We start from the raw sequence: 13,621 nt of genomic DNA, 5'->3' as shown, positions 1-13,621 counted from the left end.
ATGATGGGAATTGGTGTGACTAAAGCAAGATGAGTGAGCGTTGTGATGGATAGGCCATCAGTATGGTGTATGCATCAGTAGATTTCTAACCACAGTGTACTATGGAAGCTATCCTGAACAGACAGTTTGGCCCACATGACAAGTGGGAAATCTAATCCTTGAACTTTCTCTCCCATGAGGAATTATAGTAGAGTTTAAGCATGTTTTAGGTTTTGGAGACTATTTAAAGTGAATCCTAGGTTTTCATGCATTTTTATTTTATTGAAAAATCAAAATATTTCTGCCATAAAAGTACACTTATGCCTTTGAAAAAGTAGTTAAAATGAAAAAAAAAAAAAAAAAAAGAAAGAAACCTTTGCAGCAAAAATACTGTTCATCTATAAGCAGGTCATAATAACAGAAGGAGGAGATGGGGGATTGGATGGCAGAGCAAGGAAAAAGGTAGTGACAGAAGAAGAGAAGAAAGTAATGCAAGTGGAGGACAGGTTGAAGGGCAGAAGTTGCCCTTTTTTCAATTTCCAATTTCCAAGTGAGAAGACATTTAAAAAGCTAACCTAAATGAGCAGTATTGCTGATACAGGTGCGCTGTCTGAGTAGGGGACACAAGTAGCCAACTGTGGCAAAGGTTACAGGCAGGTTATGTGAAATAAAGATTACAAATCAAAGAATAAAAGACTAAATATAGTTTGTCTTACAGAAGGTGATGCGTTTTCCGTTAATGGATGAGAGCAGCATGCAGATGCTGTGAACATTGGAGAAGTGAAACACAGAAATCAACTGTTCTGCCATGCTCCAGAGCAAAGATCACTGATCCTCCCTGGTTTGAGGGCCAAAAATACCCTGCAGGTAACACTTCCCTATTTGCTTTTGTGTTAACCAAAGTTGCAGAGGTAGTGAGCAGCCTCTGAGGTTTGTGGGCAGTGCTTCAGAGTCATCTGCCAGAGTCCTTTGTAGTCTGGTTTAATAGCTTTTAAGCAAATAGTTTGGCTTCTTCCCACTCAGAATGAGAAATACAAGAGCAGTCTGAAAGAACACACCACAGCTTTCTCCCACCTGCACCATTTTCCCACTGTGGGGTGATGCAGTGATAAGGAAAGTATGCAGATTTGCCTCATTTCCAATCCAAGTAGCCGGCAGGCTTGGATTGCTGTAAGAGGAGGCCTAGTAGCAGCCTGCCTCTTCCAAGCAGAGAATGAGTGAGGCATCCAGGTAGTACACACACACTTCTTTCTTGCTCAGGGTGGATGGTAAAGTCAGTCTTGTCACTGTGTTCAGGAAAACAAGTCATTGTAAACACTCCCACTGCCAATATTCTGTTGTAAATATTTCATAAGAAAAATGTTTGGTTTTTTTTGAGGTAGGTGTTGGCAGCAGCTGTAACTGCATTTAACATTCCAGTGCTCTTCCAATTCTCTTCCAGATTAATTACATGAAGGTAGCTGGAAATGTTAGTATATGTTCTGTGATAAGGTTCTATTGTGCAATTTGGTCCCTTCTTACCTAGTTACTTACCCTTCTGTATTCAGTTTTTTTATTTCTTACTGTGCACACAGAAATAAATGGCAAAGGTGTTCAGTGCTATAAAGACATGAAAGATTCTTGGGTTATAAAGTCTCGGTAGGCTTAAGTTAATGTATGTCTTTTATGAGGTGGTTTTTTGTTTATACTTTACCTTTATATTTAAGGAAGAAGGACAGTTGGGTGAGTCAGTCACTGTTTTAAGAGGCAGAACTGAAATGTGATTTTTTTCCTTTTTTATTTTTCTGTTGTCTTCCTGATATAAACGAAGTCATCCTTATTGGGGAAAGTATGGGGAATGATGATGGTTCTTTGAGAGAAGCATGAGAAGATTGAGTGTGAGGTTTTAGAAATAACCGTATTCTCAGTGAAATTGAAATAGTTTTAATAAGTAAAAAGTTTTAATGTTCAAAATAGGTACAAGGATTTTGATTTAAGAATTGCAACTATTTGATGTTAGAGACACTACAGGTTTTGATTACAAACTAGTTATCTTCTGGGTTACCACTGAAACATTCTGCTCACTCAGTTACTACGTATAAATGGTTATGTGAAGTCACAAAACTGACTCTTTGCCAGTAAACCAAATTCTTTCTTTTTCTTCCAGGAAAACCAAAGTAATACAGCTTTTGGAAAAATCTTTCAATAATATTCTATGTACAATTTTTGTCTCTTTGTCTGAATTCAGCTAGAAGCAAGTATAGTGATTTATGTTAAAACGTGTTGCAGAGGAAATAAGCTGTTATTTTATTGCTTTCAGACATCACAGAGGCATCCCCCATTGCCCCATTTTCCCCAGGTGTTTCAGTAAGGTCTAGGAGTCTAAAAAACATAACAAAACAAGACTTGTATTGGAGTCATCTTGGTAGAAAAATCCTCGCTGACTTTAACAAGATGAAAATTTAGGGTAACGTTAATTACGTTTCTCACAGGCTTAAAAACCTAGAACAATTAATGTCTTGTAGACTTCTTTCCTACTTCCCCTCTCATTCTCAGCTTTGCTGTCAGGGGGTACAGGAGGTAAGGGGTAGCTACCACTACCTTTGAGAACGTTGCTTTAGCCTAGAAAACTAAGAATTTAAGTCTTGATGTTGGTGTAGGAAACTTGTATTGTTAAAATCAAATATTATCCTGAGCAAAAAAAAAGGCATTCAAGGCTTTTCCTGAATTGGGATAGGATGGACTGTGCCACTTGCATAAATTCACCTTTGAAACTATTTGGTAACAAATAGACCTCGGTCTGCTAAAATGGAAGGCTGCTGATGGAATGGAAAAGATTGTTCAATGAAAATAGGTCTGAAGAGATTGTGCTGTTACCAGCTTAGATTTCATTCTGTGCTCTAACCTATACAGGCCAGACTTTCTTCTCGGTTTAGAGTTCCTTCAGAGCAATGTAATGCAGGGCTTCAGTGTACCAGTGGAAACATTCAATTGTTAAGAAAGTGGACTGCAGAGATGTTTCCAAGTCAAGTGTTTCCTGTCATGTTTCAAACGAATTTGTTTTGTTTTATTTTGTTTTTTAATAAAACACTTAGCAGACAAACTGTACTTTGGTAATTCTAATAACTGTTTTTAGAGGGGAATATAGAGCTTCTCTACCAATTAAAAGATTGATTCTATACTAACAGGCAAAAATGCTGTTGACTTTTAAAGTGCAAGATCAAGGTTTACATACGTATGTTTAAACAATGCATAAGCCCAGGATCATAAAAACAACACCAAAGTTCTGTTGTCCCATGCATATTTATGTGTCATTGGCTGAACTGTAAAAGTACTTTCTGAGAAGTTTAGCAGTGATGTGAATGACTGAGGTGTGCCAGTGGTAAGAAGGGGCTGCTTGTAAAAGAGAATCAGAAGAAAATGCTGTCTGTAACAAATGTTGGTAGTGGTTTTTATCTTAGAACTTGTTAACTTGGTAACAAAAAAGACTGAGGCATTAGCAGTTCTCACAATATTTGGATATTACAAGGTAGGAGGGAAGAAATAAGCTTTTGGGGCTAAAGTTGGTAGATGAAGGGGTGACCCTGATTTGGAAGGCCATTGATCCAGCACAAGAAATAAGCCACATCCAATACCTGGAATATGAAACCTTTGAAATTCAAGGTTGGGGGAATAGGGATGCTTATGCACGTTGCATGTGCACCAGCGAGCATGTGCCTTCTGTCCTGCTGCAATTCCAAGTCCAGCCAGCCTGTAGGTACATTCACAGCTCAGAAGGCTACATGGCTTACAGCATGTTCGGGTGTTTCAGACAAATCTTTTTGTGTCAAGCTGCGAGAAGTAGGTGCTGCCAAACATAAACTTCTGCCTTACATAAGAGACTTAAATCTGCAGTTAATCTCTGCTTTTTTTTTTTTTTTTTTAAATGCATGCTCTGTGAACCTTGATACTGTGTTGAATTTGATGGACTCCTTAATCTTGATTGTTAACTGGAATCTCTGTAAGGGACTTAATTATCCAGTTATAATAGATACTGAGAAGTTAATAATAAACTCAGAAATATGCTGTTTAACCAGATGTCTTGTTAATTATGCTAACGCCACATTGGCATTTGCTTTGATTTAAATGCTCTAGATTTTGTTTGCCTTTTCAGTTCCCAGCCCACACAGCTTTATTTCAGCTGGGCACTCTGCCTTTCTAAGCATCCAAAGGAACACACAGAGTCACCTCAGGAGGCTGCTGTGAACCACAGGACAGATCCTGCCTCAGAGCATCCCTGTATACCCTGGTACTCAAAGCCAGGTGCTCCCTTCTAACTGTTAGGACGTTCTCTAATGCAGCTAATTGCTGCCTGATTTATGAGTAACTATTCTTCCTAGTAGGAAGGGCTCTTTCTTTTCATACCCTTAAGTGCAATACAAAGGCCAAATCTCCACCCATTCTGAACATAGCATTCCTTCCAATCCACCTTATAAAAATGTGAGGTTACGCTGGAGGCAGACCAGAACACTACTTCAACCTACTTGAAGACACCTCCTAACTTGTTGTAAGGATGAAGCTCCTGGCACTCTATGGCTTTTTGTTTGTCTTACTTTTGTGCCTCAATGCCTTTACTGCAGAAGGTACCGTATGTTCTTCTAATACAACTGTCTTCTTTCTTTTCCGATGCTTTTTTTTTCCTTGTGACTTTTAAAAAAAAAACAGCTTATTCTCTAATTGTATGTTGATCTTAATTAAAGAAAACAAACAGAGCTTGACAACTGGAAAGGACAGAATAAATTTAGGAAAGAATTTAGAGCTGCAGAACGTGTATCAGTGCTTTGTTAGGTTTGTAGCTTTTCCTTTGTTACTGTCTGTGGCACATCATACGGCGTGATTAACTTTTACCTTCATATGTGTTCTGAAACCTGCTCCCCATCTCCAATCTTGAAAAAAAAAAAAAATCCTTCTTATATTTTCCAGTAGATAACTATCAGGCACTATAAGATTTACAGATTTTCTGCATGGTGAGAAAAACGTTAATGGAAAAAGTTTCTACCCTTATGCAACAAGGGAGTGTGAAACAGTTCCCCAGAACTGGAGTAAATAAGTTTTGTACAGAACAGTGAAACAGATGACTAGCTCTCCTGACCTTCAGTCAGTCCTGATTTTAATTTTTTAACCACAGATATTACATACTGTGTTACCCTGTGGCACCCATTTACCATTTTGCAGCATTCCAAAGCACACAAACTCAGAGCAGTTTAAGCCTTAAAAGTGTGTTTCTTTGTCCACACCCACATACCTGTAGATGTCATTCTGGGTTTGCAAGAGAAGCAGTATAGTTGGAATTTAAACTTAAAAGGTGTAGCTCTTAGTTATCTGTTCGGATTTGGTGCTTGATATTGGAAAACTCGGAGACCTACCATGTTCCATGGTGTTTATTTTTTCAATGCAAGATATAGTGAATGAATATGAGATAAGGAAAAACAAATAAGCTAAGTTTCCAAAGGTCAGAAGCAGCAGATCTGCCAGGCTTCATATTTTTTAGAAACCTCATAAAAAATCATCTTGTGTGAATATGGGTGTGGAGAAACACTGAAAGCTCTTTAAAGCTGTTCGAGTAGCCTGGTTTTCTCACTTACTGGAGCCTGTTCTGAGCTGTAAATCTGTTTGCCAGAGCTGTGGAGAGGGTGAGTGAATGCTAGAGCAGTATCATTGTATGTTTACCTGAACTCAAAGGGAGTTGGAGAATATTGAGATGGGTCTTTAGGAACATGGCAGAAATATGTCTGAGGAAATGGCAACACCCAGTAAAAATAACTGAAGACTTGCCTTGTAATTATGTTCCTTTCTCTAAGCATGTTTCCTAGGGGGTTGATGCCTTTGCTGGGTCAGGAAGGGCAGAGAAGGGGTTATACTGATCCTTATTCATAAACACATGGATTGGAAAGGCTGTCAGTAATGTGCCTGAGGTTGTCAAAGCATGTATACATGTTAACATGCTTGAGTGCAGCAGCTGGTACAGAAGTGTGAGGAGCAGTCTAGAGTGAACTGTATCTGTGTTTTTTCTTCTCAGTTCCTGGCTGTAGTTTGTTCTTGCCCCAGAGCAGCTTTACTCATTCTAGCTGAGGTAGAATTACCTGGATGTACAAAATGAAGGCATGTTTTTTGTTAGATCAGAATGAAATGATGCTGTGACACCTCAAACCTCTTGGATGCTAGAGCAGTGACCATCACTTGCCTTGGCTGTAGAACCATGCCACAGGGATTTCTGGAAACACTGAGCATATGTGAGATTTTGTTGAGAATTCGACGACCTCTGTTCTTCCTGCTCTACCTCTGCTCCAAGCTCACTGCAGTGTCATCTTTGTTCTCCCTATAACATATCCAGCACTCTGTACGAAACATTCAAGTGGAATCAGCAGCTCATGTATTTGGGTCTAGTAGGCAGGGAGTGACTAAACGGCTTTGCCTGTCCAAAGCAATTTGTTCTACACCTCTGTGTACCCATATGGATACAGAGATGCTCTTTTTGTTCTCTTGGTAATCTTTTATACTTTCATTAAGCAACATAACCGTAAAAACAGTGCAAAGTCTGTTTGTTATGTTAAGACAGCTGGAATTTGCTGGTTATATTGCCAGCTAACATGTAACATTTCAAAGGGTAAAAGTCTTCACAATGCATCTGGCATATTGTGTCTACTAGTAATGATAGAAGAGAACAAATTAATTCGTGTTCTATGCTAGGAACAAGGCTACACGTGGGTGTAAAAAATCAGTCATGCTGATGTTTTCTTTCACAGATCTCTCTGTTCAAGGATTTCAATGGTAAATACAGTAACCAAAATGTCTGGACTCTTAAGCCATTTGGCATGCATGTGTGTTGCATCCTCTGTCTCCATTGGTAATGTATAATTTTTTCACCCTTAGGTCGGAAGGTTAAAAAAGTCTGCTGTTCAAAACTAGCCAAAGTCAACAAAAAGGCAACTAAAGGTAACAATATCTACATTTTAATTGTAGTAATTAAATAATCATTATAGATAAAAATTCCTGTGATGTAACTGATTTTTCCGTACACGTGAGTATGGGAATCTGAAATGCCGCCTTCTGCTGCAAACCCAGTAATACCTCCCTTTACTTGTCCCCTGTGAGACTGTCCTTAGTTCGCTGAGCTCTCAAGCCTGCTTACTGTAACCGCCTCCTGTCCCAAGCTGCAGCCAAACCTTTTTTAGGTCAAGGAATGATGTTTGTTTCCATACAGTGTCCACCTGTCTGTTGCATGCAATTGCTTGTCTGTTACAGATCTGCTTATATGTCAATGCTTGATCTGAGTGTGTTTTGATTCTTACTGAGACACAAACATAAAAGCTTAGGCCTAACACAGCAGCTGCCCAAAGCTAAAGGTAGCAGAGTTTTCTTTCATATTCAGTTCTGGACTGGAAATGCACAATGTTGACTTGGTTTGGTATTATTATAGCTATTTCTTCCTCATTGCAGTCTACAGCTTCCTCCCAAGGGGCATGAAGGGGCAGGTGCCGATTTCTTCTCTTTAGTGACCAGTGATAGGACCCACAGGAATGGTGTCAAGTTGAGGCAGGGGAGGTTCCAGCCGGACATCAGGAAGAAGCTCTTCACTGGGAGGGTGGTCACATACTGGAACAGGCTTCCCAGTGTCATGGCAAAGTAGTCACGGCACCAAGCCTGTCGGAGTTTAAGAAGCGTTTGGACTGTGCACTTAGTCACATGGTCTGAATTTTTGGGTAGATCAGTGTGGTGCCAGGAGTTGAACTTGATGATCCTTGTGGGTCCCTTTCAATTCAGGATATTCTATGATTATTATTATTAATTATCAGGAGATTTCTGGGTCACTTGTGCTTTCACATTGCTTTCTTTTCTAGGGGAATATGACTTGCTTTACACAGTCTGTAGGCAAGCACACTACCTGCTTTTCAGCATTACTCCACTCTGCTGTCTGTGCTAGGCATATGCCTAGGGGAAGTTGCAAAGCCACTCAAAGGCTGAGTGTGGCTGAAGGAAGGGGGATAATTTAACCCTACTGGCTACTTATCTTTGAGGCAACCTCCCTGCTTTCCTAGATCTATGCCCTTTTAACATAAAGAATTACTGTCCCAATAAGCAAATGTTTCAAGCCAGCGTTGGCTTGTGGCTTCTCAGGAAAGCAGGTAAGTGTGATGATAGTAAGGGGACAACAGTGTAATACAACTAGGTGTGCAATGTGTTGGCCGTGGGACTTGAGCTCTGGAGTAGTACTGTCTGAAGACATCTGCTTTGTGGAAGCTTCCTGCAAAAGCAGCAGGATTCATACTTCCAGTGATTGTGCTCCCTGTACAGGAAAAAAAGGCTGCAAGTAGTGGGTGATCTCCAGCAATGTAATGAAGAAAAAATATTGCTTTTACATGCCTCCCTCCCCTTTTTTCTGCCCCCTCCAGATTGCTGATAATCAAAGCCTGGCCATATAAATGGTTCAGCTTCTGGTACTAATGTTTTGTACCTTTCTACATACTTCCAATTAAACATCTCTTCCCATTTTCTCTTGCCATCTTTGTTTTACAGGTGTGCCTTCCAAGACGGCGCCAGTGCAAACAAGGAAATACTGCAAGCCTTGTGCTCAGCCAGACCCTCTGCGGATTCCTGGACCCCTTCCGCGGTTAAAATAAGACTGAGCAGGGTGAAGAAGAGCATCTGCCTGCCAGCACATCTCACAGTGCTTCACTTGGTTGAGGGTCTTCCTTTTACAGATAGGGCCTGAATGTATGCTATTCTTCTTTTAGTTGGGAGGGGCTTCAGTCAATAATGCTTACTCAGTCCCCCAGGCTCCTTCATCTTGTTAACATTAACCTGCTGTCTAAAGAGACAGGTAAAGCTGTCTGGCTGCTACTGGATTTTTTCAGTTGCATGTTCCTCTGTACCAAACAGGGATTTAGCTCCCCAAACAAGATAGATGAGAGCTGGCTGTATCGCTTTGGACTGCATTTTTAGATGGGGAAGGGCTGAAGTTACTGTCTCTAGTTATCAGTATATATATATATTTAACCTTTTATATGAATAACTTCTTTTATATAGACAAATGGATTTTCTTTGTAGCTAGGCACATGATGAATTTGTTCCTGCAACATTTGCTCTCAGTGCTTAAAATCCACTTGGAAGTGGATTTCTATCAAGCGAGAATGAACTTATGATTTAGAAAGGGTTGAGAAACTAGATTCCAATAGTTGGGAAGGACCAGAGGACCAGATTCAAGTACAGTGGCAAGTATTTTAATGTCTGGGGTGGGGGAGGGAAAAACACCTGTTCTTTAACTTCCCAGAAGAATGTCATCGGCTGGTTATTAAAAGGCATTCTGGAAAGGTGTAAGGCTAGTCAGATTATTTTTTTTTCCTCCTGAAGCCAGAACGCAATTGTTCTTTCAAGGCACTTGAGTTGTGTGATCATGCCAATAAGCAAAACTCACTGGAGTATGAAATTAAACAAATGTTAAGAATAATACCAAAGGGCTGAATAAAAGAGAAAGAGAAATGCTCCCTGCTAATACAATTAGCAGTCACTGGGGTCTTTTCTCTGGTATCTCCTGTCCTTTTTCTAGCTGTCTCCTGCATATGCTGCTATTTCTATGCCCAGGGTGAGTCCTTAAGCCAGAATTAATTGGAGGTTTATGAATTTGGCTTTCCTTCTAATGAATGTGACAAGGTGTGGAAAGCTTTTTCTGCTCTTGGGCAAATAGCACTTTGAAAATAGTAATTTTACTCTCAATACTTAGAATAATGCTATTTCCCTAAGGTAATTTCCTGTATGATAAAGATGGTCTCAGTGCCCTTTAGTAATCTGGGGGAGTTGAATGGGGATGGTCATATGCCTGTTGTAACCACCTTCAGGTAAATGTGTTTCCTGTGAGTCAAATTAATGGGCACTTACATATGGCTGTGCTTTCTCATGGTTAGTGTTTCTATTGTACTCAACAATTGAAGCAATTTCTAGGACTCCTACGTGCTTGTTATTATTTTATTTTCTTACTGCTCTTGTGATTAAGTAGATCTGACCCTCATCTTCCTAGTTTTGAGCTGACCATGCACAGCGTTTTCATATCAAGACTAAAAAGGATCCTCCAATCCTCACAAGATCTGAGCCAAGAGGTTGGTGAATGAGCTGTTTGATAATTCTGCTGCCAATGTCTGGGCAAACTTTATTTATGTCTTTTGTAGCTCACAGAAAGTATCTCAGGAACACGAACGATGAGCAGATGTGAAAAGTATTTTGGATATTAAATGTTTGCATCAGGAGTTTACACAGAGCTGTAAACACGGCCATATCTTACGAAGCATTACTAAGAGGTGTGAGGATTCTGTTCTCTAACATGAACTTAAGCCCATTTGTTTCATATTTTTGTCTTTTGTAGCTCACAGAAAGTATCTCAGGAACACGAATGATGAGCAGATGTGAAAAGTATTTTGGATATTAAATGTTTGCATCTTGGCCCCGCACTCTCCAAACAGTCTGCTCCACACTCCAATCCTCCTTCAAGCAAAATGTTCTGACAGCAAAAGCATAAAGTCCCAAAGACCACCAACACTATTACAGAAATACTTTGTCTTTAGAGGGATGCAGGGACATCATCCTATGTACTTGAATATTTTTACTCACCTAGTTTCTCAAACTAGCCTCAAGGTAAGGTTGAGGGCTATTCAAACTCAAAAGTAAGTTACTTCTGTGAGGTCCTAGTCCTGACTGAACAAACTAAAGCAGGATTCCTCAAGCTATTTCACCACTCATTGTGACTGTTGCCCAAACAGGCTCTTTGCCTGGCCTACAAGTATCAGGAGGTCATGCATCAGCCTCCTGCAGGTACTTACTCAGCAACATTGGACTTTTATTTCCTGAACCTTTTTCCCTGTGTGGTAGAACAGAGCTACCATCTGATCATGGCTTTGTTTACAGGCCCCTGTTCTTCATCTTGCTTTTCTTTCACTACTATGTATATTTGTTTGGCATTACCAGAGGAGAAACATATTACTCAGTGGCTTTTCAAAGTACACAGGCTCTATGCTTACATCAAGTAGTAAATTCAGCTTGCCCAAGCTGACAAATGCATTTGTCTGTATCTTGTGGTTTTCTGTGTTTGTTTGGCTGTCAAGCATGAAAATTGCACAGCCTTCAAGTTCCAATAAAGATATTTTGACATATCTCTGTGCCTGCCAGAATAGATGTTGGATCCTGGTCTGACCTTGTCAACTAAGTGAGCCAGGTGGCCCCTCGCTTTGTTTTGAGATTAATACCCTCAGCTGACACCAAATCAGTCTGTCTTGTATAGTACTGTGACTGAATTGTCAGGGCACAGGAGAAATGATCACCCGTGACAGGGGGAATGTGGGGCCACAGGCAGTTCATGGGTTTTTCCTTCAAAGTGCATATCAGAAGGTGTAATTTGTACAAATAACATAAAATTTTATGACCCTCAAAAGTGTAATGGGACTATTGCTGTTGGCTCTTCAGCCCTCTAGACTGTCTGGCCCACAACTGCTATAAGGGTCCGGGTGTAGCTGAATTCAGGATTTTAGCTCTGGAGAATTTCTGTTAATCTGAAGTATGGGACACTCACAACTTTTTGTGATTGCATCTGCTAAGGAAAACCAAAATCCTGTATGGACAATGTCACTGTGGATAATAAAGTCATCTGACACATGAAAACAGAGGGATAAACTTTTGCTCTTGCGGGTTTGCATACTCTTATGAAGAAATGCTTGATAGAGCTGAGTGGAAGACTCCTGGTGATTTAAGTGTTCATTGAATCAAATCTGAAAATCTGTCACTTGATTCAGGTTTGTCCAGCAACTGCAACCTCCAAGGCAGATCTAGCAGTGTTGCCAGATGGTGAATGCAGATTGGATTCTACCTACTTTTGACTGAATTTTGCTTAAAGAAGAGTTGGGCTTAAGTTTAGCCATGACTACTTCTCAGTTAAGGTGAGAGGAAGACCTTCTTTACACATCAGTCTTTTTTTTTTCTTTTGCATCAAATGAGCTTTTCTTCGTTAGATCTGAGCAGTTGTCTCTGTCACTAACTTCTCTGTAGGACTCGAGCATTTATTTGTTTAAATGCTGGTGGGGAACGCAGAGCCCTACTTCAAAACACATTAAATGATGTGCACAAGAGTGTTGATTCCAATCAATGTGTGTCTTTGGTTCCCAGTAGCCATTTAGCATGGTAAGGCTTATGTTGGGCATTGGATGGTTGTCTGAGTTGCTTTCAGGTCCACTACAGTCATCATACTTTCCTTTAATCTTAGAGCAGGCCATGAAGAAATTCACCAAAATTGTTTCTGTTCTGAGTCTCTGCTAGAAAGAGTGTCTTGGTGTGGTTTGCCATCATTCAGCCCTTCAGTTACTCCTTGTTTATCTGTGTTTCAGAGACATGGCTATGAATATTTTCAGGTGTTGGGGATTTAATTCCATATTTTCAGGTTGATGGTCCACAAGGGAATGACTAAGGCCAGAGATTTGCTGTAGGATAAGCACCTTACTGTCTCAGTGCCATCTGGTCAGTCTCTGAAAGCATAATCAGAGAAATCAGGTCACTTCATGCCTGCGAGAGATCCTGAACTGAACATGACTTGTCTGTCTTGTGCAGCCTGGCACACCCACAAAAATCCCTGTAATTGCAAGACACTGACAAACCAACAGTTCAGTTTGGCGACAGTCAGACTCTAACTGCATTGGGCACACTAAGTTCAAGAGCTGTTTAGTTGCAGCTGGCAGTACAGCACAGATGCTCGCAGGACAGAATTTAGACCTCACAGGAGGCATTCATTATCATATGTATGGAAGTCTATGTGCAGAAAAATGCCTGCTCAACAGATGATTGTGATCAACTGTCTGCTACAAGGCACATGTACAATCTTCTAACTATGTTATCACATTTGTGATAAGTGTAGCACGCTCAAAGCAAATAACAGATCTTGGTTAATAAGATCAAACAATAATCCAAATGCTAAACAGCAATAGGGTTTCCCTCAGCTGATGGGCAAGATGACATTTAAGATCTGTCACTGGCAGAAGAGTGCTTTTCTGCTGGTTTCTGTGATGTTTGGTCATCAGCACTGATCCCAACCTTAGGATCAAATCCTAGATGCTCTTAGAATCAGACCCTTGGCATTCTAAGCTGGAGTGCACTGGAAAATATTGTCTTCGCTAGGCAGGTTCTCAAGACAAAGCTTCCCATTTGTCTTGTTGCAGAGCCCCGTGTCATATGGCTAGCTGTGTGGCATGTTCACTGAGTAATGCTAAAACCCATTTGTATCCCAGAATTTTGCCTAAGAGATAGATAGGCCTGGGAATAAAGATGTTTTCATGAAAAAAATTTTAAAAAGTGAAGTCCATCTGTTTACAGATGCTATCAGAGAAACACAACAGCATGCAGCAGTGTCTGCAAGTCCCTCATTAAAGCATTCCCTTTGTTTTTACTAACTTCTCAGTTATCAACTTTTCATTACTTGAGAAAAAAAAAAATGATGATAGTTGTCACTTGCCTCTTATCTTGAAGTTGTTTGAATATACCAAGATTAAACACTTAAGCATCTTCCTTTGTCTTAGTAAGCAGTACTAGTGTATATTTAACTTTTTTCTGTAAAAATCATCAGATGATTGGATGATGAAAGAAAAAATATTTG

General features: G+C 40.1%; 1 protein-coding gene across 2 annotated transcripts; it reads left to right on the top strand.

The window, feature by feature from the left end:
- The first annotated feature begins 4,389 nt into the window (after positions 1–4,389).
- On the top strand, positions 4,390–11,645 carry GPR15LG (G protein-coupled receptor 15 ligand). Of its 2 annotated transcripts, XR_014694798.1 has the most exons (4): positions 4,411–4,580; positions 6,871–6,933; positions 8,515–8,712; positions 10,355–11,645. XR_014694798.1 is itself a non-coding variant. In XM_084525384.1 (3 exons), the coding sequence occupies exons 1-3, from the start codon at positions 4,511–4,513 to the stop codon at positions 8,616–8,618; spliced, it is 237 nt and encodes a 78-aa protein (XP_084381510.1). In that variant the 5' UTR covers positions 4,390–4,510; the 3' UTR covers positions 8,619–11,138. The 2 variants fall into 2 exon arrangements, 1 of the variants encoding a protein (XP_084381510.1); XM_084525384.1 differs by having other exon boundaries at positions 4,390–4,580; positions 8,515–11,138.
- The last annotated feature ends 1,976 nt before the right edge of the window (positions 11,646–13,621 follow it).

Source organism: Aythya ferina (assembly GCF_964211825.1).
Source record: "Aythya ferina genome assembly, chromosome: 7".
NCBI lineage: Eukaryota > Metazoa > Chordata > Aves > Anseriformes > Anatidae > Aythya > Aythya ferina.
This window is presented reverse-complemented; position numbering and strand designations above follow the sequence as displayed.